Genomic DNA, 26,119 nt, shown 5'->3' on the forward strand with positions numbered 1-26,119 from the left:
ATTATTTTCTTTTATTGTAAGTCAATCAATTTAAATCTTTTTCTTTCCTCCTCATCTTTCCACTGCTCAGAATACAAATTACTATTATCACTATATTTTTTCTCCTACACTTTTTTGATATTGTTTCATTACTTTTCCGTTGAATAAATCTTTCTAAGTATCTATAGGTAAATTCTGGCCTTACCTTCTGGAAATATTTTCATAACATGAGTTTGTATAAAAATATTCAAGAAATCTAGCGAAAACAACTATTCTCAGTGCGCCAAATTGTTTATTTTTATTTATCATATTTATATTGATTCATTTATTTAAACCAACTGGTAGTGTTGTACGTCTTCCCGTTTACGAGCTGTAGTTCTGGTTACGATTGGTTGGTCAGAGTAAAAGATCAGTTAAAAATATTAAATTTGATGTACTAGTGCTCTATATATCCAGTATCGCTGTCTAAGGTGATATGATATTCATTAAAGTACTCCATTAAATATTTTTTATACGCTTATGCTCTTCTCTTATTACGTAAGGGCCGCAGTGGCTAAGTAATAGAGCGTTCACCTCTGGTGCTTGGGGTCCCTGGTTGATCTCAGCTCGTGCCAGGTGGACAAACGCCGGGTGCATGGGTTTCCTCAGGGTTCTTCCGTTTCCTCCCACTTTCCTCGTTTCACCATTTCATTCGTTTCTCATCATCACAGTCTGCTTTAGCCTAGCCGGCTTAACTGTGGGACGTAAAATTCAAACGTTTGATTTCTTATTGCATACTTTCATTACAGAACACCTTTATTTTTTCTTTTTATGTTAATGCATTTGTTAATTATTTGATTACTTATTTACATTATTTCTTATTACAATATCTTTCGTTAATATTTTACGTTTGCACAGCGAAATCTGTTTATTTTCTTAATTTGTTTTTTTAATATTGGCAACTAAGTATGCTCTATATAGATATTTATTGTTTTATAAAATTTATTATAACGCATGATAAGAGCACACACTACCTCTTAGACTATTTCACTTTCAACACCCACCAATATTGTTTTCTACAGTGTTTATTGAAGTTATTTCGTATCTTTTAAAGAAAATTAAGATATGAAGAAAATAGTTGTCTAAGGCACTTTTACACTTTCACACTAAGGGCTTATCCCTTTAAAGGTCTGAAGGATTACTATGTCTGAGAGTTCACAAAATGCAAATTGAAAATGTAGGAAATAATCTGAGCGTTTATTGAATATATAGTAGAGTCGGCAGAAACCTCTTGAAATGTCATTGAATATGAAGTATTATTTTTTTAAAAATGTAAAAGATAGCTACATTTTCTGTGCGTAATTCACGCAAATTTTATTAAACACTATTTTCAGTGCTGGATCTCTTCTCTGAATCAGTATTTTATTCCTAACCTCACAATTTTCATGTTTGATTTTAAATACTTATTATAGGTTTTATTATGAACTCTAATATATCATTCCATCAACTTCATAATCTATTTGGGTACATCAAATACTTATTTAACCAAAAGATTGCAAGTGTAAGAGATTTATATTTATTTATCTCGTAATATGAAGAGTACAGGGAGAGAGTATAGCTATTTTTTAAATAATTTTGTCTAGAATATACTGAAATTCCTGAAACTTACTAACTAGTAAAGTATAAAGAACAACCTGATAAGTTCTTCAATGTTTGAAGAAGAAAACTATCTATAGACGGGAATACACTCGTAAGCGTTATCCACAGAACTCTTATAAAATTTATGAAGTGCCACTTTAAAATTTCTTCCTCTGAATTACTCAGTTGATAATTCTATAACACATCATGACTTTGCATTGAATATTACCATCAATTCTCATTTGCGAGAAACTAATTATGTTCTTCAGATACTCTTATCAATTATTGTACTATTTTTAGTGGCTAAGCGGTTAGCGTACGCTCCTTTGAAGTGGGAGACCCGGTTTCGATTCCCGGCAGGAGCTCATGTGGTTCGGATTCCACGTTAATCAGTAGGTCCACGTCTCATATAGCCTCGCTGCTGAACGGGACGTTAAACTCAAAATCCACTGTACTATTTTTAATACTCACAAATCTATAGGTCGATACAAATTCAATTTGTAACAGGAAATTTCTAGCTTTGATTAAGGAAGTATCTGCCTTACAATAACTAAAAGAACGTTTTGTTAACTTTGCCTTGCTTGGTTATTGATTTTTGCTATTCTAAAGGTCAATCAGAGCTAACATAGTATCATTTTATTTTTTTAAGTTTTATACCTACCCACTTTTCTGTCTAAACAGAGTATTAACTTTCGATGAACTGTGATTCACAGAAACCATATACATAATAGTTCCTTCCCACACAGTTACGTGTGGGCTTTGATGTATATGAAAGTTCATCAGATGTTATTTACCTCATGTTAACTTTTGCCACTATAGATACATAATTTGAGTTCTGTTTACTCCTTTTATTTTTATGTTACATCTTTCTTTGAACCACCAAGGAATAGCGCATAACGGATAACTATTTTCCAGTTCCCATAGTAACCCTACAGGAAATTTCCCGTTTGCTAGCATCCTTATGCAAGTGTCCCAGGTTCAATCATTGTTAGAAGCAGTCTGAATAGTGTGTGGAACATATAAATAGACCTGATACATTGAGCGACTATATAGCAAAATATTGTTCACAAAAATTTATATGTAAGCATGGATGCTGCTCGGATGTTTCGGTGTTTAATTTTTAATGCCGAAGCTATAAAACTAAATCTTAGCATAGAATGAGAAATACATAAGCGCTTCAATCAAACTCAGGTATTCTATATCAAAGAATATAAATAACCATTTGCTCTGAGTTTTTATATTTAAGACACTAAAGTATTTTTACACACACACACACACACGTATATATATATATATATATATATATATATATATATTGCCCCGCGTAGCGTATTCGCTAACGATCTCGCCTTTGGTACGAGTGATTTCTGGTTCGATCCCGGTGCGAACAATGATTCGAAAAAGTGTAGAAACTTTTCAAGTCAACTATCCTGAATCAGGTTTTTTGGAGTTTTCCTCATCCACACCAGACAAATCCCGGGATTGTATCTAACATAACGGTCCCAGGCCGTTTCGTTTCTTCCTTAATCCTTTCTTTCTATTCAATTCCCCGGGTAGTGTGATCGTCGAGGGACGTCATCTCTCATACATGCTGGACCAACATGACGTAGATCAAAAGAGCCCAAAAATGTAATACCTAATCCTAATCCAACCTTTTGATCAGTGTTAAGATTGAACACCAATGTTTGTCATGACAAAATTTGGTAATTAAAAATATAGGTATATTCGTCAATATGCATATCTACAACTATTAAATATACTATGAGGAGTTGACAGTAAGACTAACCAACCTTCAATATATAATGGAACTTTAACGTGAGAGAACACTGCTTTGATGTATTCTGACATGTCTTTTACCTCTAAAAGTCTAGAGGAACTGCAGGTACATTAAAATCTCATGCTTCATATTTTTAAATTTATGAAACCAAACTTCAGCTTTCTTTTTTCATTCTCATAAAAGCGAACATAAATTCCTTTACTCTGGTTCTAAGTTCTTCATACAAATGTTAAAGTTGTGTTTTCATTTTTATGATTTGCTGCAAATAAGCAATATTACGCACAGTCACTCTCATGCTTATAAATTTTAAAAAGAAAATGATATATATTTTTTCTCTTTATTCTTGGCGAAGAGTATAAATGAGCTCTGAAAACAATTATGACTTCCATTAGTTCCGTTCGTCATAAAAACCTAATCACAACCTTCGTCAATCTCTTGAAGAGCTTATTTTAAAACTCCAATTTCCTTAATCCGTTTCTGTGCTACCCCTGTTACCCCCCTGTCCCTTATTGCATTTAAGTTCGGTTGGTTGCATACGAAGTAGGCGTCCACACACTCCTTTTCTCTTTTTGAAGCAAAAGGAAATTTACTGACTTGTGAGTAGATATTTGCATTCTAAAGTAGTAATTTCTTGTATATTGTTCCCATACATAAAGATGACTTTTTAAACATATTTCCTAATTAGAAATATTTTTCATTACTTTATTATGGTGAAGTTAAGAGAAGAATAATGTTTCTCACGTTTAAGTTCTCTAATTTCCTTATTTTCATGTACAGGAATATTGTGTATAACTTCGGTTAATTGGTTCAAAAAAAAAAAAACACCAACTTATACAAAATCGTGTTGTACGAGAGAGGTCTAAACGCGATTAGAAAACTTAGAAGTCTTAAAAATTTATTAGTGGAAAAGAATGGAGAGAATTTGCTGGGTCGATCGGAAAACAAATTACGAGGTTTTAGAACAAATGAGGGAGAAAATGATAATCAGATGTTATTGAAAAGAGAAAAACAAACTGGTTACGACTGGCTGAGAATGAACTGTATTGTGGTGGACGTGAACTCTATTGTGGTGGACATGAGAGGGTGTGGTGGTAGAAAATAAAGGGAGGGGGCGAAGGAGGTTACAGTTAATGGACAGTATCAAAACCAATAAATCGTATGGAAAGACAAAAAGATTCGCTGAAGACCATGGTGGACGGAAAGTTCTCGGTTGCAGCAATGACCCGCCAATAATGGCAGAATACTTGTAATAATGACAATGAAAAAAATAATTTAAAAAACACTAATCAATACAGAAAATAGTTTAAAGATCTAAAAAAAATATATGTGATTAATTATTAAAAAGTTTTAGTTTTACATCCTACTTTGTAGGTTAAAGAAGACGGATGATTTATACAAGTGAATATTATATTATCAAATGGACTGATGGAATGAGAATGTGGAGGAAACAGGTGAATAAAATAGTCATGAACACGATGTAGTCCACCATAAACTGACATGGCCTGAGATCGAACCAGGGACCTCTCACACCAGAAGAGAGTGCTCTACCACTGAGCCACTATAGACATATTCATCGATTTTAATCAATATCGTCATATCAGAAGCCAATACCCGACTCTACTTATACGTATTTCTATTTATATACGCATACGTGCTATCTGATTATATTTAGGATCACGCAAGTGAGTCCCATAAGTTTGCAACGTTAATACGTACGTACGTTACTCCACACTGTTATTTTTAAAGGAAAGTGAATTTTGGAATCCTAATTTTTGCAATAGATGCCTAGAACGGTTATCTAGGGCGAGTTCATTAATGAAATCAATCCGTTAAGATCTTCACGGGTAACTGTTACTTACATCCGTCCGTTACTCTACATGATAACTCTTAAACAACATTTTTTGTAATAAATAATTAGAGCGAATATTTCGGCTGAGTTCGTTAATGAAGTCAATCCACTAATATCTTCACGGATACAGTGAGTTGTAACGGTGATGATGCATATTTAATTTTCTACTATTGATACAAAGGCGTATAATTGTATAATGTTAGAAGTTACACATCGTGGCGTTAAGTTTCATAAAACATTCTCCAGTGGCTGACATCTACCGGATGAAATTGGAACTTCGCATGATTCTCTTTACTGTCTCACAACAGAGTTGAATATAAAATTAAATGGGGAAATTTATCGTCAATTCGTAAACATGTGTAATAATAAAAAATCGCGTTAGAGCAAAATCCACGATGTGAAAGGTATTTCTTGTTAATATCACCGAAGTAGTTCCATCTAATTTAAAGAATGAGGTGTCGATAAGTTTATTGTAATCTCAATTGTAAAAAGTGCTGTCATGTAAAAAAAAAATGACATAACCAACGGAAAATGCTATATTGTAAAAACGAGAATTCTCACGTGAAATCTAAATATCTTGAAAGAATATGATAAATAAGATGGCATACATTCGTCATAATCTTAAAAGTTAGAAACTATATTAAAACACTAAAATGCAATGTCGAGAAAATAGTTCGTGTGTTACCAAGTGAGAGAACTTAACTAGAGAATTTAAAGATTATACGTGTAAAGTGAAACCGACAGATTTCCAAACTATTAATATACGATAATGAAACGGTGATATATGTAAACTCGCGGTTTCAATTGAAGGGTACGAGCAGAATCCTAGTCTTGGAATGATGAATCTATAGCAAGCAACAGTTTCTGGTTATCTTACCGTTTTTACTTTATGGAAATTTGTTTAAATGTGCCACTTCCGTTTTCAAAAATGCAATGTAGTCAGATGTAAGACCTATTCTTGGGACGTTGAATTTACATTTTACTAGAACGGTTTCTTGACCTTCCTCACCGATTTTTCACTGTGGAATCTAATATTGAAACCGAAAGAGGCAATTTGTATCTCTTCTGGTTTCAGTAGATTCAATTTCCTAATTTCCTTGTTTATCACTATTCTTGGGTCGCTCAATCTGTTGTGTAATATATAATATCTATCGGTTTTAATCTGATACCTGTTGGCAGACGTACAAATACAGTCGTTGTATAAAGTTTTCATTTTTACGTGTAGCATAGTTGGGAACGATATATATACATAAGGTGGTCCAAAAGTGTGGAAGTACCCTAATATGTGTTAAACACTGCAATATTAACCAAAGTAACATCCTTTAATTTTATTAATCGTAGCATAACGTTGTGCTGAAATAATAATATTGATAATCCTCAGAGCGAATTGTCACAACCTGTTAAGTCCGAGCTTCGAGGTGGTCATACAAGTGGAGCCGGCAATGAAGGCGAGCCGCGGCTATTTCAGCATCCAGGAAACACTTCATTGAGATATTGAAGTGGCAAAATACATTTTAATTACGCCATTATATATATAAAATTTAGTTATGAAATTTATTGTACTTTGCATTTATGATCAGTTTAAATATTTTAGTAACACTGTATTTTAATGCTAAATAAAGCTATTCATTGAAAATAACACAATCTAAAAACAAATCCTACACCAAACTCTTTTTTATTTATTTTTTGTCATCATAACAGAAATATTAATAGTTCATAAGATGTTGAACTTCAAATTTCACTCCTAGAAATTTTCAGTTTTAAAGGTTAGGTCACTTGGCATTCAAGCGTCCAACATGTATACACATGAAGAAAATTATTTACACGTTCTCAACATTCTCATACAGGAAACTATCATCCATAAATAAATATGTTATATAAATATATAACATAAACATATGTATTGTTTACTTTTTAGTTTACCTATATTTAAAGTTTTTGTAATTATACTTGTAGTTTACATAGTTTTATTATTTTATACTTAAGGGGAGTGGCGAGAGTTTGTGCTTATCCTGTACTCAAATTGTCACTATATGATATTTTTTTAATATACTGTATAATGAACATTCTACTGTAAATGGTCAAGATTCACTTGGATGTTTGAATAGTTGACTAACATTAAAGTATTCTTATGCTGTTTTGCGTATAGCTTGTCTGCAGTGGTGTGATGTCCGGGATGCTTAAATTGTAAGAAGTTACAAACTAATACAAATAATACGTGTATTCGCATCTACATACGATAGTTAATAACCCAGAATTATTCATTTCTAGCTATTGCCTTAAATATTTGACAATGCGACAGTTCGTTACATTAAGCTATAACTCCAACTTGGCTAATGATCAAGTTATACTTGGACTATAGTGGTGAACAAACACCGTGGGCGTGGGGTTTCTCGGGGTTTTCCCATCTTCTCACACTTTCTTTAATTCACGGAATAAAAATTTAGATTTTATTTCATTTTTGATGGACTATATTCTGAGAGTTGATGACAACTGTCTAATCATAGTACAAAAAAAGGGGGCGCGGTGGGTCAGTAGTAGAGAGTTCACCTCCGGTGCTTGGGGTCCATGGTTCGATCCCAGCTCGCGCCGTGTGGACTTTGTGGTGGATAAACACCGTGCTCGTGGGTTTTCTCGGGGTTCCTCCAACTTTCTTCATTCCACCATTGCACTCATCTCTCATCACCGTCTCCTTTAGCCTAACCGGCATAACCCTGGGATGTAAAACTTAAAGATTTCATTTTAGTACAAAAATGGATTTCTTTTCTTCTTTCTGTTTAACCTTGAAGAATGACTAAGACTCTAACGTCTTGTTTTTAACGGAAAAAGCTAAATAAAGTTTTGACCAACTTAAGTGTTAAAAAATTTAATGGCACCCAAAAACTGTACAAAATAAAGCATTCTTCTACAAAAACTAATAAAAAAACTTAAAACATTTGTTTTTTCCTTTTCTCGTGGTCTCGACTTGACTATTCGTATTCTGAAAGAAGCTATAATGGACCAACAAGAAAGGAAAAGAGACGTCACTGTTTCCATGACAACAGAAGCAATAAATAAAAGACGATCGTTGGTTGTATTTTTAACGACGCTAATGTAACATCGATGAATGAAACACTACACTAACTTTAGAACTGTTATTTAGCGAAGCGTTAGTTTCAAATAGTCTGCATCTTGTGTTCATTGTAGCACTCCCGACAGGAATTGGGGTTGTTACGCTTTTGTTATTTTTATCATCGATTAGATGTGAAATGGAAAAGAACTTCCCTCTTAGGATTTTTTTAAACATTAGTTAGTTCCTGTCATGGTCCAGTGATTTTATTTTTTGAGTGGAGAAGAAATATATACGTGTATAAAAAGTGTCATTCTGTCGGGTTCTTAACCCTAGAATATTAATGAGAACATGGGGAGAAATATATAAATCTACGCTATACAATTGTTGAAAGAGCGAATTTTCTGAATGCTTGACATACTATATTACACATATACTGCATAATGTATAAAAAACAATTATTAAGTTCGGATGTAGGCTCTGTTAGATCATAAAGAACAATTCATTTTCTAAGATGACGTAACATTTGCTACTAGAACTTCGAACTTTTTTTTTTTTTTTTTAGCTTAGTGGTTAGTTTTCGCACCTTTTAGTTGAGGGATTCGAGCTCGATTAGTGCTTGGATTTCATGTTTTAACTGTAGCTTCATGCTGTCTCACTGCTGAAAACTCGAATAATTAAACAGTAGTTTTACTTGATATACGAGTAATATAATAAAAATACTAAATATTAAGAGTCCATAATTTTTTTCTGGAAGTAGCATTTTGATCTCCACTTTGACCTAAACTTTGACATGAAGGTTAACTTAAGAAAATGTTAAACTTGGAATTGTATGTAATTAATATAAAATATAAATAGGAGTGGAGTTTTGGGTTCTTGTTCCGGCTGTCAATTAATTTTATGCGCACCACTGTTGGATTCTCCGTTCCTAGTGCCAAAATTATTTGTGACCGGATGAGCCACACTTTCTGGTCTTGGATATGACGTTACGGATGTAAATTAGATGGGAAATGGAAATGAGGATGCGTTCCTCTATGCCAATGAACGAAAATTGTAATTTAAACAATTCACATGACATATAAAAAAAATGTTTGACACTGAAATGTGAGATTTTAGAAAGGTAAACTGACATATTCGGGTTTCAAACCAACGACCCTTAATTAAAGCATGACATAATATTAAAGAAAGAACTGAAAACTGATTGCACGGTAATGGAAATCCTATCTTCCCGCGGTACTCCAGGGCTTTAGAAAAATAATTTCCCATAAACTGTAAGAACAAACCAAAAATAATTTACTCCACGCACTGTAGTGTATCTCTATGTTCACATGCTGCAATGCTGAAAAAGAATCCTGCTCTAATTTCTGTGGTCAAACCCTTTTTAGAACAACTTATTTCTAAGGTCAGGAATAGCCACTTGTTTGCGACAGAAAATGCTTATAAATTTGGATTAACAGTAAATAGAAGCTTTAATTATAAAAATAAAAAGAAAATTTTAAAAAGTTTAAAAACAAATCAGGCATAACGAAAACTAATAAGTTTTGAGTTTCTCACTACAAATATTTAAGAGTAAAGCATGAGACCTTAGCATAAAAAAAATTTAGTTAAATTAATTTACACTTTTTCTCTTTCATGCCCTATGGCTTGGATAACTCTACAGAACAACAAATTTCTGAAATTGATATGACATATATACAAAAAGAAATGACATTGATGACCATAGTATGTCCTAAAGATCTCAAGTCTAATTTAATTTATTGTGTACACAACAATTTTATGTTCCAAAGTATAAATAATTAACAAATTTTGCATTGACCAATAGCTATTTACGTGATTCGTTATACTCAAAAGATAATGAATTTCGATTAAGTGATATTTTATTTTTGTGCTGACGTAGGATTTTGAATTTAAGTAAGTAGTGAGGATGATAATGGACAAATTAAATGAAAATAAATGAAGTAAATGAAATAAGTGAAATAAGTCATGACTTTGTACGAAAAGTTACTGAGAAATTCAGAACGTTGGATAGCCTGATAAAAAAGAATGAAATAGAACCATATTCCGGCTTCTAGCCTCTTTCAACTATCACTTAATATTAATACATATTCAAGCTTGAATCTACATTTTTAGAATCACATATAAAATAAAGCAATATTAGTGCAAGACACATACATATACCTAAATACGAACAAAATCATTATATGCGCAAATACGAGAAAAATTATCTTATCATACATTGCAAATTATATTAAATACTGAAAATAGACCAATATATGTATATAAATACAGACATGCACACATACACATAATATCATTACTACTTAGACTCAATAGATAATGCAATGACGTCTGATTTAAGTTTGCTAGACACTATATAAATATGGTAGTTTTCCGTGTTTTTCCATGTTGTGGTATTGGGGTATGACCTTCAGTAGTGATCGTCCATGCGCATGAACCCTGATCTCTCTATTGGTCAGAAAGGTCAGGATGATCAGTTAATTGTGGCTTTGCTTAGCCTAATTCAATAGTATCTATCTATCTATCTATCTATATATCTATATATATCTATATATATCTATATCTATCTATCTATCTATCTATCTATCTATCTATCTATCTATCTATCTATATATATATATATATATATATATATATATATATATATATATATACATATATATATAATATAATTCGAATATATCATGCCTGATTTACCTTGGCACTTGGTTCTATATAAGTAGCAATAACAACCTATCAGACAATATTCTCCTACTAAGCATCTTTTTGAATTCCTAACGTTACATTCTTGAACATAGGGACATCGGTATTCGAAGTCTATTGACTCGTACAAACACATTAATTTGCCTAATTTGAACTTAACGAACACCTGCACTGAACCTGAACGACCCCCCCACACACACACTTACTCACTCTCACTCACTCTCTCTTTCTCTCTCCACAGAACTAAGGTTAGGTGTATGTTTGGCGGAATTCTTGTGATGGTAGACCATAAAAGTGTATGTGTTTTCTTTGATTACTTTGAAATTTCAAGTTACATTTTTTTTCTGATTGTATGGACACGTCTTTAAACTATTTTCCGAATTCCTCCTCTTCCTCCGATTTGCTAAACGGTTTTCTTTGCGTCCTGGATTTTTCTTGTTGTCTACGCCCCTATTGTGGTAACGTATCGTCTGTTTTCGAAGTAGTGCTTTTTTGACATTTCACAATTTTTTGCTAAAATTTGATACCATGTCGTGGAGTCTGTTAGTCTACTACGTGAATTTTGGTGTCCTAGCATGGACTTATTAAATTCTTAGGCGCTTATTTGGAGCCTAGCTGACGGAGACAAGTCTTTCGCAAATCTGTAGGAATAATGTTGCATACAACGTTTATACAATTTCTGAAGGATCTTGGTTTTTAATAACATTATGTTAAAAGCTTCGTAAGCTCTTTTTTTTTTTTTTTTTTTTTTTAACTGTTCTTCGTGTGTGGGAGTCTAAGAAAGAGCACGAGGCACGGCTGGGCAGGTAGGAGATTTCTGTCCCTCAAGATAAAAAGTTGCGTTTCCGTTTACGAAAGGAAGAGTCCAAAAATGAAAAAGGCTTTTGATGCTTGTAGAAAAAATAAACAATACTGTCTTTAGTGTTCTCTTGCTTTTTTTTAAAAAAAAATCTATTCATACATTATAACAAATTTTCAAAATAATATCCACAAAGTTTTTAACAAGTCCATATGAAGTTAAATAAAATTAAATAAAAATTGTTATAGGGCAATTGTTACATTAATAATGTACAAATTTGCACTGGAAATCTACACCCACATCACAGAAATTGTTTAACCAGTAACTAAGGAAATCAACTTCGGTATGGTTCTGGCGTTTTCTATTCTATTGCAGATCAAAGAAAGAGGTGCTCAAATTCCATCCTTTTCAAAGCTGTGGAATATATGGAAATATGGGGTGAACATGTTTCTTGATTACGAATATACCTAGTGTACTTATGAAATATCTTAAATAAAAGTCTAATAAGTTTTTCAGCTAAAATGGAAAGTAGATGTTTTCCATTCAAACGATGTATCATAACTCTAAAAATATTAAATTTTACTAACTTCAGTATGGAGAAAACTTATTTGAGTTTTTTTTAAAGTTGAGTTTTATTGTTTTGCGTCTTTATGCAACAACAAAGTCATGAAATACAGGGTCTACTATTAAAGTGGGCTCTGAATCATCGCCGGGGCATTAACCCGAAGCAGTTCGAGAGTGCACATATCATGCAAGATATACCCTACTAGTACAGGCCATGCCCTACGACACTATCACGTCTCCAAAAGAGCTAGAATTATAGGATCACACCATCTGCCTCTGCAAAAATGACTAATTGGTATTACCATTTTCTCAAAATAACTTTAATAACAAGAACGAAGAACTGAAAATCAGAATTGCAATGTGGGCTTCTTAAGGAAGGTAGAATTTATACAATACTATGAAATACTGAATATTATGCATAATTATCGTTTGTTAGACTAGTAAGATGTCAAATATTGCTGATAATAAACAATGCCACAAAATTAAGATTTTTGCAATTTGGGGGTGAGATGCCTTCCCAGATACAGTATTTAGCACACTGGGAACTTTTTTTTGGTAATACTGGTTATCTTTTAGCTGATAATTACGAAACTATATTCACGTAGAGATTGAATGTTGATTTTTTTTTTAAATCTTTTTTTTTTTGTACTTGGAAAATCATTGAAAAATATATTAACATTATGTTAGAGAACTCCCCTCGCAAGTGGGATTTGCAAGTAGATATGTAGTTAATGAAGCCATCATCACTCAGTTCTTGTATATGTGGTGTTCTAAACTTACTTCTGAACATTTCTTCGAAACTATAAAGAAAGGAACTGGCCACACTACTATTACTCTACTTGGCTTTGTGGGCCCACTTAGTGACGTTACAGGCTTTAACCTGCCTTCGTGCAGAGCACTGTACACTGACTGCACACAAGCAAGTACATATACCCTGTACGTGTACTATTGCAATTCCTAATCCTTTTTTCCAAATCATTTGTGTATATGTAAGCATTCATTGATTTATGCGAAACACGTAATTTAATTTGTAATGCTAACACGTTGTGGTTGTCCAATTAACTTTTTAACTTTCCCTTTGTTTTCCAATTATGTTATACTTTAAAACTGTTGAACCAACATACACATACTGGAAAATCATTATATGTGTCTAGTTATGTATTCCGATCTGGAATCAAAAAGGGAGAGAGGGAGCAAAAGACTGTTGGTACCTTTGGGTACAGTACAGTAATTTGTGTGAGAAGCTACACAGTTGGCGAATGTGAGCAGCATGCAAATTGACGTAAACTGTCCAACTACTTTTTGTTGGCTTGAGCTTCGCGAGTTCTAGGAAATGCCTGTTGAGTTGCACGAGTTCACGGAACTCTGGACAGAAACGGAATTCGTTCACGAGTAGCCAGAAAACTCATATACACAGACTTCCGTTATTGATTTTACACATTATGTGTATTATAATCGACTTTCGCCATCTGCATTCTAATAGAACTAAGGGAAACTCAATAACAAAGTTACAGAAGTTCTTGTTATTGCAATGTCCGGTGCAATCGGAAGAGTTTGTTCATGTAAAGAATATTAAGTTCGAATGGGAATTCATGAATATATCCCCCCATGCATTTCAACAGAATTTTTAGAGTAATGATGTACGGTAGCTGAAATTTCGGGGAAGGGCCGCATATTCTCTAAGTTCACCAATTTTGTCGTATTTCCTTGATTCTGTCAATTCATTCGTCTTCGTTCTCTTCCTTTTGTCACCTCTGTTAGTTACTACATACAAAGAGTAACTGCACCACTTAGCAAGAAATCAATAAATAATATATAAATAAATTACGGATTATATATAGGTTTAGATTTTTAAATTCTCGGCTTCAAATGATGCCAAAAACATATTTGTTGTAACTGTACATATACAACAATACTGAGAATCATTTAAAAAGCAGCAGAAAACGAACTGTTGTGGTACACAGCAAAAAATGAGGTGTTGAAGCAACACAAAATGATTACCACTTTAGCGTGTTACTTATGTGTCAATTCAACACCAAGCACATCGCATTCAGAGCATATCTGAAATAACTCGTTACTGATTGTGAGTATTTGCATTGTTTTTATTATTTGGTATGAGCAAAGCTTTGCGAAATATATTTCGCATTTATGGCAAGTAACTAATAACATTCTATATTTTGTGTAATCGGTCGCAATATTTTTGTAAACCTGTGAATCATCTGACAACAGTTACACAGATAGCAGTGCTTCCATCTGTTTTCTTTATCTGTTATTCTTGTGTCTTAGCACATATGAACAGAAGATGGCAGAACTGTTGCCTATGTAAGTGTTGTCAGACGATTCACAGGTTTACAACCTATTATTGTGACCGATTACAAAAAACACAGAACATTATTCGTTACTTGGCATAAGTGCCAAATATAATTCGCAAAGCTTTGCTCATATTAAACGATAAATACCAATGCAAATTCTCTCAGGTAGTAATGAGTTATTTCTTATATGCTCGGAAGGCGATGTGCTTGGTGCTGAAATAACATACAAGTAACACGCTAAAGTGGTAGTCATTTTGTGTTGTTTCAACACCTCATTTTTTACAGTGTAGCTTCGTACAATCCACTTTGATGGGATTAGCTAATGAGAATAAAATTCTACCTGGGAATAAGTTAATTTTTTTATGTATACAAAAAATATCGAAAAGGTAAAAAAAAAAAAAAAAAGAAAGGTGATAGGCAGGAAACCAGAGGTGGTCAAACTTTTTAGGATTGAAGACTACTCTTCATCGTAGAAACCATTAAAGGTCTACTTACCTTAATATAATCCATTAGCTTCCAATTATAATGAATCCGGGAGCCATAACTGTATTTACTACTACGGTGGATAGCCATAGCATTAAAATAGTACTTTTCTTCCTTTCACCTTCCATCGAAATCCACAACTCAGCGTCGGGAATGTGGCGACTCCATCGTCCAGTTCTTCGAAATTGCAATAGCTACTTGTCGTCCAGATTGGGGGGGGGGGTCACCACCCATTCCGTAAAACTACTGCTGCGGATGATAGTGTAGATTACTAATATATTGCTGGGGAATGATGTTTCTGTATAATATAATGGTCGGATAAAGCTGGCCTGATTTTCTGTTGTGACTTGGCAAAGATTATGGACTCTGATTTAGTTTATGGACCGGATTTCCATTTTTTTTTTATTATTATTATTATTTTGACCTGACAATGATTCTCGGTTTTCACGACCGAGTGGAGCTTGTTGGCGTCTACATGTACTGGGAATGATATCTTGAAAGTGAAAGCTAGAAAAGCTATTTATTGGACCTTCAAAGAAGCCTGGCCTCTACTACAGGCCAATGGGACGGTGGAATCATTAAAAGTGTCCATCAGTCGAGGATAGAAGTAGCGCTGGTTTTTCGCACATTGGGTCTGGAGTCATCGCGCAGCTTTCTGACAAGAATTGTGGTAGGTAGTATTTACCTGCCTCGTTGGTTCTCAAGAACGATGATGGGGAAGTGGAGAGGATTATGGTTATTTTCACAACATGGTACAGCATTAAACCTCTGTGACAGCCAGAGATATAAATACTAAATTAGAGTGAACGAGGAAAAGATCGTGAAATGTGTCGTACGATATTTGGTTATCAAAGGTGCACAGGAAAAATGCAGGTAATTTTAATAAACTTTCTTTTATTCTACTTAGATGTTTGCAACATACTGCCACTGGAACTTTTTCACCGAGACATGTTCGCAAACTTAGAAATTGAACTCTCCTTATGCAGACTGTGAATGACAAACATCCCCGACCTACTTGCCAGTCTTACTGTAGCATATTATTGCTTAAAGATGAGACTACAATTTTTTTCATTTGTTCTGTTTTAAATGCCAGCATTTTGGCCACTCATCTAAGTCACGCAATGTCCCTTCTATCTCTTGCAATCGTCCTGACACAGCATATGGTCCAACACGATGTACAGCCAAGCATCATATCAAACCGGTGAATATTTTTGTCTCCATTGTTTTAACTTTGTAAAATCTACTCATTCGCATGAAACACAGATTGTTGATGTTAGCACTTAGACATGGATCTTCCTGTTGCGCCAGCAGTGAATACTGCACAACAGCCACCAGTATTCATTGCTACCCAAACCGCCACTATTTCTGGAGAAATTTCCGAGGATCCTATTGAACGATCGTTGAGGACATAATTCTTGAAAGACCTAAAAGGCCTACTTCTACAGAATCAGTCCACATCGGACCGTACAGTTAAGTGATCTACTAAATCTCAGCCAGGTGCTCCCATTGCTTTTACTGTGAAAGAGAAACCTGCACGTCATCAGTCTTTCACTCTTCTGGATAAGAAAAAAATCTCATCATTCACGGGTCAGTCCTGTACAGAATAATACCTCTATGATGGAGGACAATCTTGATAATTTTCTTCTTTTTAAAGCTAAGAAGAAAAAGGGGAAACATAGTAAATCTTCAGTCGTTCTTAAGTCTAACCTACGAGTATAATGGCTCTTCTACAATGGAATATGCACAGATAGCTATACAACTTATTTCGAAGAATTGAAATACCTTCTGTCATTTAGCCGGTCATTTTCTGTCTCTAAGAGAGTAATCTCGCTTTTCTGTTGTTTTCAGCTATACTGTTTACCGTCATGACAAGGACTGCGATACTCTTGCAACTGGTGGGGTAGCAATTGCGATAGAAGACAAATGTCGTCCAACTTCATCAGTTACGTGTTGGTTATCGTCAGTTACATGTGACTTTCAATTTTATGTTCGTAAATACTACTACTAATAACAAGACTCCTAGTATTAAGTATTTAAGTTCTGTCACAGTATTTTAAACAGAAGTATCGAACTATACTTATGGATGATGCGATGCATGTAAAGCTGGCTAAGGAGGAGACAGCGCACGGATTCCTGACGCTGTTATTTCTGGCTTTCTAGACCGAAGTTTGCTACCTTTTAATTCAGGTAGCTCTTGCATTTTGTCACGATTTTGGACCAGGATTGAAAATTCTATCCTCGTACCTTCGCACACTGTCGCTATTAAAATATTTTCCCTAACTTGAGAAAGAATATTTGCATTTGAGAAACTCTTTTCTTACCTAAACACAGAGGAAGTCTCGTCTGAGAAATGAGCTTTCGAAATCCTTATTCGTGGGTTAAAAAAAAATAGTAGTGGCAAAAATTTCAATTGAGAAACTTACTTTTTGAGTAAGATTTAATACATTTTTTAAGAATGTAACAATTCGGCAGCACAATATATGTATGTGTCAGGAACTAATGATCTGTCATATTAACCTGTCGTAATAATCATATTTAGAATTCTGTTCATACATAAAGTAGTGCGACCTGCATCTGGAAACTGAATCTCCTTTGAGATTAGTGCTTACCTTCAAAAACTTTTGTAGCTGTTTAATGCTGACCTCACCTTTCCTTTCACTTTTAGCTAAGGCTGCCGAACACGGCAAATTCGTTTTGGTTTATCTGCCGCCAGCAAAAGATGAGCTTATGGTTACGTGCTCTGAATAGACAGCATCTTACCTCTTGAACTTCGTAGTCTGTGGAGTAAACGAGGCATCAGCACAAAGGCTTCTTGAAAAGCCTGAACATAGAGCATCGCTCAAACGGAACGAGATTTAGTACAAGAAACATTTTTTTTTCTTTTTCTACGTGAACGGAATGAATATATCTGAGGATTCGTTCAGATATAAACAAACTGAAGCGTATTTCTTCTTTCTTTTACCCACTAGTGAATCATCAATGATGCCTTAGCTACGCACAAATATACTGTAGTATTATTCACATATATAAGTCTAAGTAAACAGATGTCTCAGTTCATACTGTATAAGATGTCAAATTCCAATTTTAGAATCGGTCAAATATTGCAAACATTAGTTTGCCTTCGCGTTAAACTAAGCAGTTTCTTGATGGTTATGCATTACCTTTCTAACAAGAAAGTAGGTACATTTTATTAATGTTTCTAATTACTTTTTTCTGGTCAACGTAAGGTTAAAAAAAAGCCACTCATTTGAAGTAAATATGAAAAAATAATAAATTTAATCAGACGTCGTGTTAATAAAATAATCTATAACCCTTTGCTTTAGATGTGTGAGGAATGTACAGAAATTTTAAGCTAAATGCATTGAAAATAATCACAGTTGTGTCTCATTTAAACAACAAGAAAGAAAACAGTTGATCAATTTTCAACTCAAATTATCAAATTGTTTTTTCTTAAATGTTAAAATTAATCTCACGCTTTAAAAGATCAAAATTAATTACGTTTACGTATTAAATAAAGTATGTGTATTGTCTAAAATTTGTTTTTCTTTTTATTAATCTTTTGGTAGTTTTAAACAACTGTTATAATTTCCCTTTTAATTGTAACGTGCCTAACTCATTTATCAATTGTAGGTGCTCCGGTGTGAACTACTGTAGCTTCATATTAGTGAAAGATCATATTCCTGCCGTGACATGGGGTCATGGCTCGGTCTATCTCCGCTACGCCTGCATGAAAGGTAAAGTACTGATTTATTTTATAATTCTTTAGTACAGTGTTAATAAATATCTGTTTATGCAAGTCTAATTCTTGAAACGATTGAAGTTAATTAATTTTACGTCCCACTGTAATATCGAGATCATAAATGGAGAACATACAGTTAGTCTTATCCGAATTGATACTGGATTTATACTTTCAAACGGGTTTGAGCCAACGAACACGCATACGAAAAGCAGAGTCACTATGAAAGAGTATGTGGAAAGCCTATAATTGACTCTTCAGTCAAACTGCAATTCATTCCGAAACTCAAAATTTGTTCTCTAAAATTATTTTTTTAAAATACATATCAACAGTACAATAATTCCTTAAGTTTCTTCAAAAGTTTTATTTTTTCTGATAAAATCATTTTTATATTTAAAACAATGATGATTTCAGGGGGTTATCTGGAGAAAATTGCCCCTGGAATATATCTCTGATGGTGTTCAACTTGAGTTACCAGTAGGTTTGCATTATTTTCATTCCATGTACACTGGAAGTTCTCTCGAAGAAAATCTTCTGAAATTGACACTGATTTAAATACCCCGAAACTATGTTACATACCATGTCTCCTGCCTATTAAAAAAATTTGGATCTGAATCCAAGATAGCAGACTTCAAGATGGCCGTCTTAACGGTACTAAATAGTAATAGATGCGTTCTATCTCCATTATCCCTATCCAAGATATGGTGTCACCCCATCTAGTTGTTCCAAACGTACCAGGTATCTTTGCCTCGTTAATGTTATACATTTGAGCTAATTTTTCTCATGGTTTACTTTGATCTGGTATGGAACCATTTCAGGATGTGAGATTGTCATATCAGTGTAGCACGTTTGCGTCCCGTTCTTTGGTATACTTTGTTAGTAACTGTACAGAGACCATATACTATTTAGAATATTTTTCCCGGACAACGCCAGGACTGCAGCTTCTAGACTAACATCTGTAAGCTTGTATAAAGTGTGAAGTGAATTATCCAGGAAGAGGTCTATTGTTAAGTCAGTTTAATACTGTATCTAAAATAGAGCATGATGATTTCATAACATTATTTATTTACATTTTTTAGCATTACTTTATAAATATGTAATGTTATGTCTAAACTCGAGTAGCAGAACTCCGTCGTGGCTAAGCGTGGTTTAGCGTACGCGCCTTTGACGTGAGAGACCTGGGTTCGCTTTCCGGCTAAGCTCATGTGGTTCGAATCCCACGCCCACGTCTCATATAGCCTCGCTGCTAAAAGTGACGCTAAACTCAAAATGAAATCAAATCTAGTATTAGTAGGGAAAAAAGATACGACACGTTCAAATATATTTTTTTTCCTTGAAACTCTCTTCAAGGTTGCGATATATACATATATATATACGTCTCAATTGTTTTTCTAAAATATCTTAGTCAAATTTTCATTCTTATAGTCTGTTATTTCTTGATCGTAGGTTTAATTTACTACCAGCTCAATGATTACCTTGTTGGACCCCCCCCCTCCTCCTCCTTTTTCTTTAATTATCGACTGGTATGTTTTGTGGGTATGTATGTTGCTATTCATGGAAGGCATGTAGGCAAATTGCTGTTGTATATCGCCCACAATGTACCTTCGGTTGTTTGTTGTCTAAAAATAGATGTGATGGGAAGGGTGATGTAGTGAGCGATTTCTATTCTTTCTTCCCTTACCTTTCTTCTCTCACGCAAGGTGAGACATTTCTGTCGACCCAAAGAGTGAATTTTGAATGTTGGATCTGTGCCCAGAATGAATGAATCGCTTTTACAACTACTTCTCTCCTCGTAAAAGTATGTTTTCCCATGTATTCACTAAAGTGTGAAAATTTCGATAATGTTCCTTTCCTCAAGGATATACATATGTTTTAGTACATTTTCAGATTCTTTAAATCTTTTTCTTTCCTTTTTAAAAGGAATTTGAGAATTAAATTTGAGTTTAACTGGAGGCTTCAGAATGGAACTATCAAACTGATACTCTGGATCTTTTGGTAGTCAACTTCTTTAAGCAGAAGATTCGAGAATCATTCTATAAATGTTTTTTTTTTTTCATAAGATTTTCTCTTGGTTACTCCCAATTCTTTTAAATTTTCCAGAATAATATGATAATCAGATTTAAAATCTAGGTATATGTGAAAGACTTATCTGATATCTCTTTTTCTGAGTGATATAATCATATTCACAAATAATTTCGTCTTTCTTTTCTTGTAACCCAAAATTGGGCGCAGTGATATAGGGCACTTAGAAATGAATTACAAATATTTAAAAAAAAATATATTTAAAAATATCATTAAATGTTGCAATCAGGGATGAAATTGAAGGCTGCTCAAGAGGATGAGTCTTCACAAATTTTATAGGCGAAGCAGTGACCCCACCAAATCACTCAATTAAAATCGTAGTCGATCTCCAAGTTTTATAAATGAAAATAGTATTGTATAGTAATATTTTTTTCAGCAGCGTCATGCACTTATATTACTTATGGGAATCATTTTGTTAGTATTGGTTTCTTATTTCCGTTTATCTCCCGAATATTCCATACACACAGTATTCATTTAATATTTAATTAATCTAAAATCCATTACTTGCATATATGACTACATGATTTAAGCTACCCTCTTTTGTCTAGATAACATTTAATCGAGCCCATTCGCCAACCAAATTAATCCCTGATTGTAATTAATACTACTGTATATAAGATTATAAAGGCAAAGCTTTTTTTAAGGTACAGTATATGAACGAGTTTCTTTTTAATGTAATTGTATGCATGCATAAGGGGGACTCGGTGGCTTAGTCGAAGCTTTGTGGCCATATTAAAGTCGTAAGTTATTATACGTAAGATTTTCTAATGGTGTTTTCGATTTCCCATAAAGCTTCCATTGGTACACCTGTATTTACTTTTGTCATTTATATTGAAATTATTGTTGCCATGAGATGAGAAATGTTAAGAAACGAGACGAGACGAGAAATTTAAATTTAACAAATCTCTTGGGCAACACTAATTCACTCAATTCTTAATCTTAAACACTGTTTTAGTGTTACATGTTTCATAGATCAGAAACTACTTGATAAAGTGATTGTTAGGATTAGGAATTATATTTCTGAGCTTTCAGCAGCTATGGCAATGTTAGTTCGTCCCATATGAGAGATGGAGCCTCTCGGCGATCACACTACTCGGCAAATTAGGGGGGAGGGAGGAAGCGGCCTGGACAATTATGTGAGGATCCCAGCATTTGCCTGGTGCGAATGAAGAAAATCTCTCAGATGAGCTTCTCTGAAAAAACTTTTACACTTTTTGACCAATTGTCCCAACAAGGAATCGAACCCGGGACTGCTTATATAAAAGACGAGAGCGTTAGCAACTACGCGTATGGTACGCGGGGTCTCAACACTAATTGTAAACGTAATGGAAGATGATTTATCAACGTTTAAAGATATGCAAGTCGTCACATAATATGCTCCAATTATATAAAGGTAACCGAGAAAGTTATGTCGCTTTTTCACCCACCACCTTTGAACATCGATATGTCACCTAACACGTACATGTAAGATCAAAAATAGTCCCCAGCAGCATCGACGACCTTCTGCCAACGTTCTAGAAGGCCATGGATTCCATCGCTTGGATAGAACTTGGTGGGCCGTGAAGCGAAGAGGGTATCAAGTGCATTTTGCACCTCTACTAGGGATTTCAACTAGCATCCTCTAAGATTATTGTCCAAGGAATGGAACAGGTGATAATCGGAAGGTGCAATGTCCGAGGAGTATGGTGGATGCATCAGTTTTTCCCATCCAAGGCGTAGAATGGTGTCCCGCGTTGTCCTAGCCTTGTGGGGCTTGTCCTGTAACAGGAGGACCCCTTTGCGATTCAAAAGTGCTGGTTCCAGAGTTTTGAGTTTTTCTTGAACACAGCTCAAGTGCTGATATTAGACAGTTGCATTGATGCTCTGACTGGTTGGTAGCACTTCCCGATGCAAGATGCCGCGAGCAGTCCACCAAACACACAGGAGGACCTTCTGGTGCAGTGCTGGTTTCGTCTGTTTTGGAACCGGTTCATGGGATGCTAACCAATGATGACGGCGCCGTGGAACTTCGTACAGGACCCACTTCTCATATTAACACCCTACCCAGAAATGGCTCCCTCCTCAGACGAGACAGCAAAGAAACACATGTGTCTAATCGCGTTGCTTTCTGGCCCGGAGTGAAATCATGTGGGGCCCATCGACTCAACTTGTAGTGCTTCCCAAGTTGATGGAGGTGCTGCCGAATGGTTTCTCCACTTACACTGAATTGTAGTCCCAGTTCCTCATGTGTCTGACCACTGTTCACCTCAATTGCTGCTAGAATATCTTCATTTTTTACATGTGTTGGTCTTCTGGCACGTGGTGCATCTTCGAGTGTTTCGTCACCATCCTTTAACTTGTTAAATAACCGCTGTACTGTCCGCATAGTCACCAAAGGCCTGGCATATCTTCCTCCCCGCTGCAGTGGCTTTTGACCCCAGTCTGAAGTCATACAGCACACACACCCTTATGACGTTCTGTGGAGGTCAATTGTTCACTCTGTCCTTACGCAAGTTCACAGTGTAACTGAACTCCCCACCCAGGTAGTATGTTGGATATACCCACACCAACAACTGACCTTTGTCTTATCTTCATTCGCATTCAACTGACGATGTGATGGCCAATTGAACACGGACCTCCACAAAAAGCGATAGAACTTTCTTGGTTACCTTTATCAATATGGTTTGAAATTAGATCTTGTAATTTAATACTTTAAATCTTACCCTGTTTCCAATATACTTTAACATAGTCTGAACACACAGTGTATTGTGAATACCCAATTTCTTCTTATAAATAGATTAGGTACGAAGTAACGAAGGCACCCTTATCATGTCATTATATCATTTAACGATTTCTGCTTACATTGCCTATATAGTACTATTTAGTTATTATTACACTGCTTAAAATATTTATGTAATATACAGTTTCCTTTTTTTATTAAGGAAATTATTTGCATAATAAAAGGCAAGCAGTCTACTTTCTACATGAATTAATGTTTTAATGAAACTTTTTTTTTTCTAATTGATTAATTGTATGCTATTAGTTCTGTTACATTACTTACACCAAAGGAAGTCAGAAGTTTAGCCAATATCTTTACATTTCATTTATACTTCAATAACTTGTCTTACTAAAATCAATTAGTAGTACTTATGTGCTGTGATTAACTTTTATGTTCGTTCGGGTACGATAAATGATTTAAAAAAACTGGATGATACGCATTTTCTTAATTAATGGTAATTATCAACAATTATCCCAGTTTTCGTTACTAAGTGCAAAATTATCGATTACTTCCGCAAGTCAAGTGCATAAATTTACGAAACGAGAAAATCTTTTGAAGAATTAAGAACGGGAACAAAATTTCTACAAAATTGACGAGACGAGAAAACTGTCTCATTTCGTCTTTTCTTGTAGGGGTGGACCGTGGCGTAGTGGTAGAGCGGTTACCTCTGGTACGTCGGATCCTTAGTTCGATCCCTGCCTAAGTAAGTTTGTTGGGAACAACATCGTGTCCATGGGTTTTCTCGATGTACTTCCCCTTTTCTCCCACATTCTTGGATCATTCAATTGTCTTAATTATCCGTCTTCCTTAACCAAAAGATCATAACCATAGGAGGTTAAAGTGAAATGTTTTTCATTGTTCGTATTGTGGTGAAGGGAACACTAATTAAACTATTGTGCTATTTTTCCGAAGAACTTCATAGACTTGAGATATACTGTATAATGAAAAATGTTTAACAATTATCATGTTTTCGAGATGATACTCGAAACGAAACGAGAAATTTTCACGATTCTCGTGAACAACATTAGTTCACTCAAGCCTTAGATCTCAAACACTGTTCTAGTATTACGTTATGCATAGCATAAAAAAATAAATTGATTTTTGACTGTGCCGTACAAATACAATGAAGAGCATTTATCAACCTTTAATGGTACGCAACTAATTGCACAATACACTCCAATAATAAATTTGGTTTCTTATGTGACACCTTTCGTGGATCTGTTGTGACACGAAAGTATTCTGATAATTTCTAGATGAAATTAAGAAAATAGATAGGTCATAAATTTACAAAACGTGACACTAAAAATTTCGAGACGACAGGAGAAATGCGTTTTGACAATCGAGACCAGACTTACAAGCGAGACGAGAAAAAACGAGTAAACTTTATTTTTTATTTAGTCTCGTGTTGTGGGGAAACGCTAACCTAAACTAGCTGTATCCACTCCTGCTCCATCTTAAACATTCACACGAAAAATATAGTTATTAGTATTATTAATTATACTAATGAGACTGTTAGTTATACAGCATTTTATAACAGACTCGATATGATAAGGCTGTTTTGTAGGATCTTAACCTTTCTTTGCACGTGGTATGGAGTGTTGCAGTAGCTCCTTGGTTATAACTAAGTTTGGAAGAATGGAAAATAGAATAATGTAAGTGTGAAAACAGAACACAATTATCATTTTCAGTAGTTAAGACTGTTTAATACTTGCGCCAACTTTGTTTCCGTTGACCAGTGGTTCTCAACCTTTTTTGACTGATGTCACACTTTACTGAACGCACAGGACATCACGACACACTTGTTGACATTTTTATTATAAATAATAATAATAATAATAATAATAATATATTATACACTATTATAATATATTAATAATAATAATAATAATAATATATTATACACTAATAATAATATCTATTATAATAGTGAAACCTATTAGTTTTTTATAATGACTCTATATAGCACTGAGCATTATCACTACTGCTGGAGGTGTTGACTGGTACAGTATGTCTCAATTTTAACTAATTATTATTAAATTCGTTATGATTTCTAAATTCTAAAATTTCCTTAGGGAACTGCGTGACACACTAGTGTGTCGCGACACATTGGATGAGAACCACTGTCCTAGCCTCTTTATTTATATGAGGGAAGTACTAATTATTTGACTTTACTGATTTCCTCTTCGAATCTATATAAATGTTCCTTACTTTTGTGAAAATCAAATTCAATTATTTTTTTTTATAATTTTAAATTTCTATAAAACAAATTTAAGTAATTTCAAATTTATTTAAAACTAGCATATATTACCCGCTTCGCTGGGTTGAAATGAAAATTTAAATGCACAACTCCGTATTTCATGTGTGTAGTACCCGTGAAATATGCTGTTTTCGTT

General features: G+C 34.3%; 1 protein-coding gene across 1 annotated transcript in view; it reads left to right on the plus strand.

Annotated features, from left to right (window-relative positions):
* The window catches only part of LOC145673029 (uncharacterized), a 170,523-nt gene that overhangs the window by 53,261 nt on the left and 91,143 nt on the right, over positions 1–26,119 (plus strand). The window contains exon 3 of the mRNA XM_081742356.1: positions 18,781–18,884. Coding sequence (XP_081598482.1) covers positions 18,781–18,884 — 104 coding nt within the window. The remainder of the gene's footprint in view (positions 1–18,780; positions 18,885–26,119) is intronic.

The sequence above is a fragment of the Thermobia domestica genome, chromosome 2 (genome assembly GCF_964235325.1).
Source record: "Thermobia domestica chromosome 2, izTheDome1.hap1.1, whole genome shotgun sequence".
Taxonomy (NCBI): domain Eukaryota; kingdom Metazoa; phylum Arthropoda; class Insecta; order Zygentoma; family Lepismatidae; genus Thermobia; species Thermobia domestica.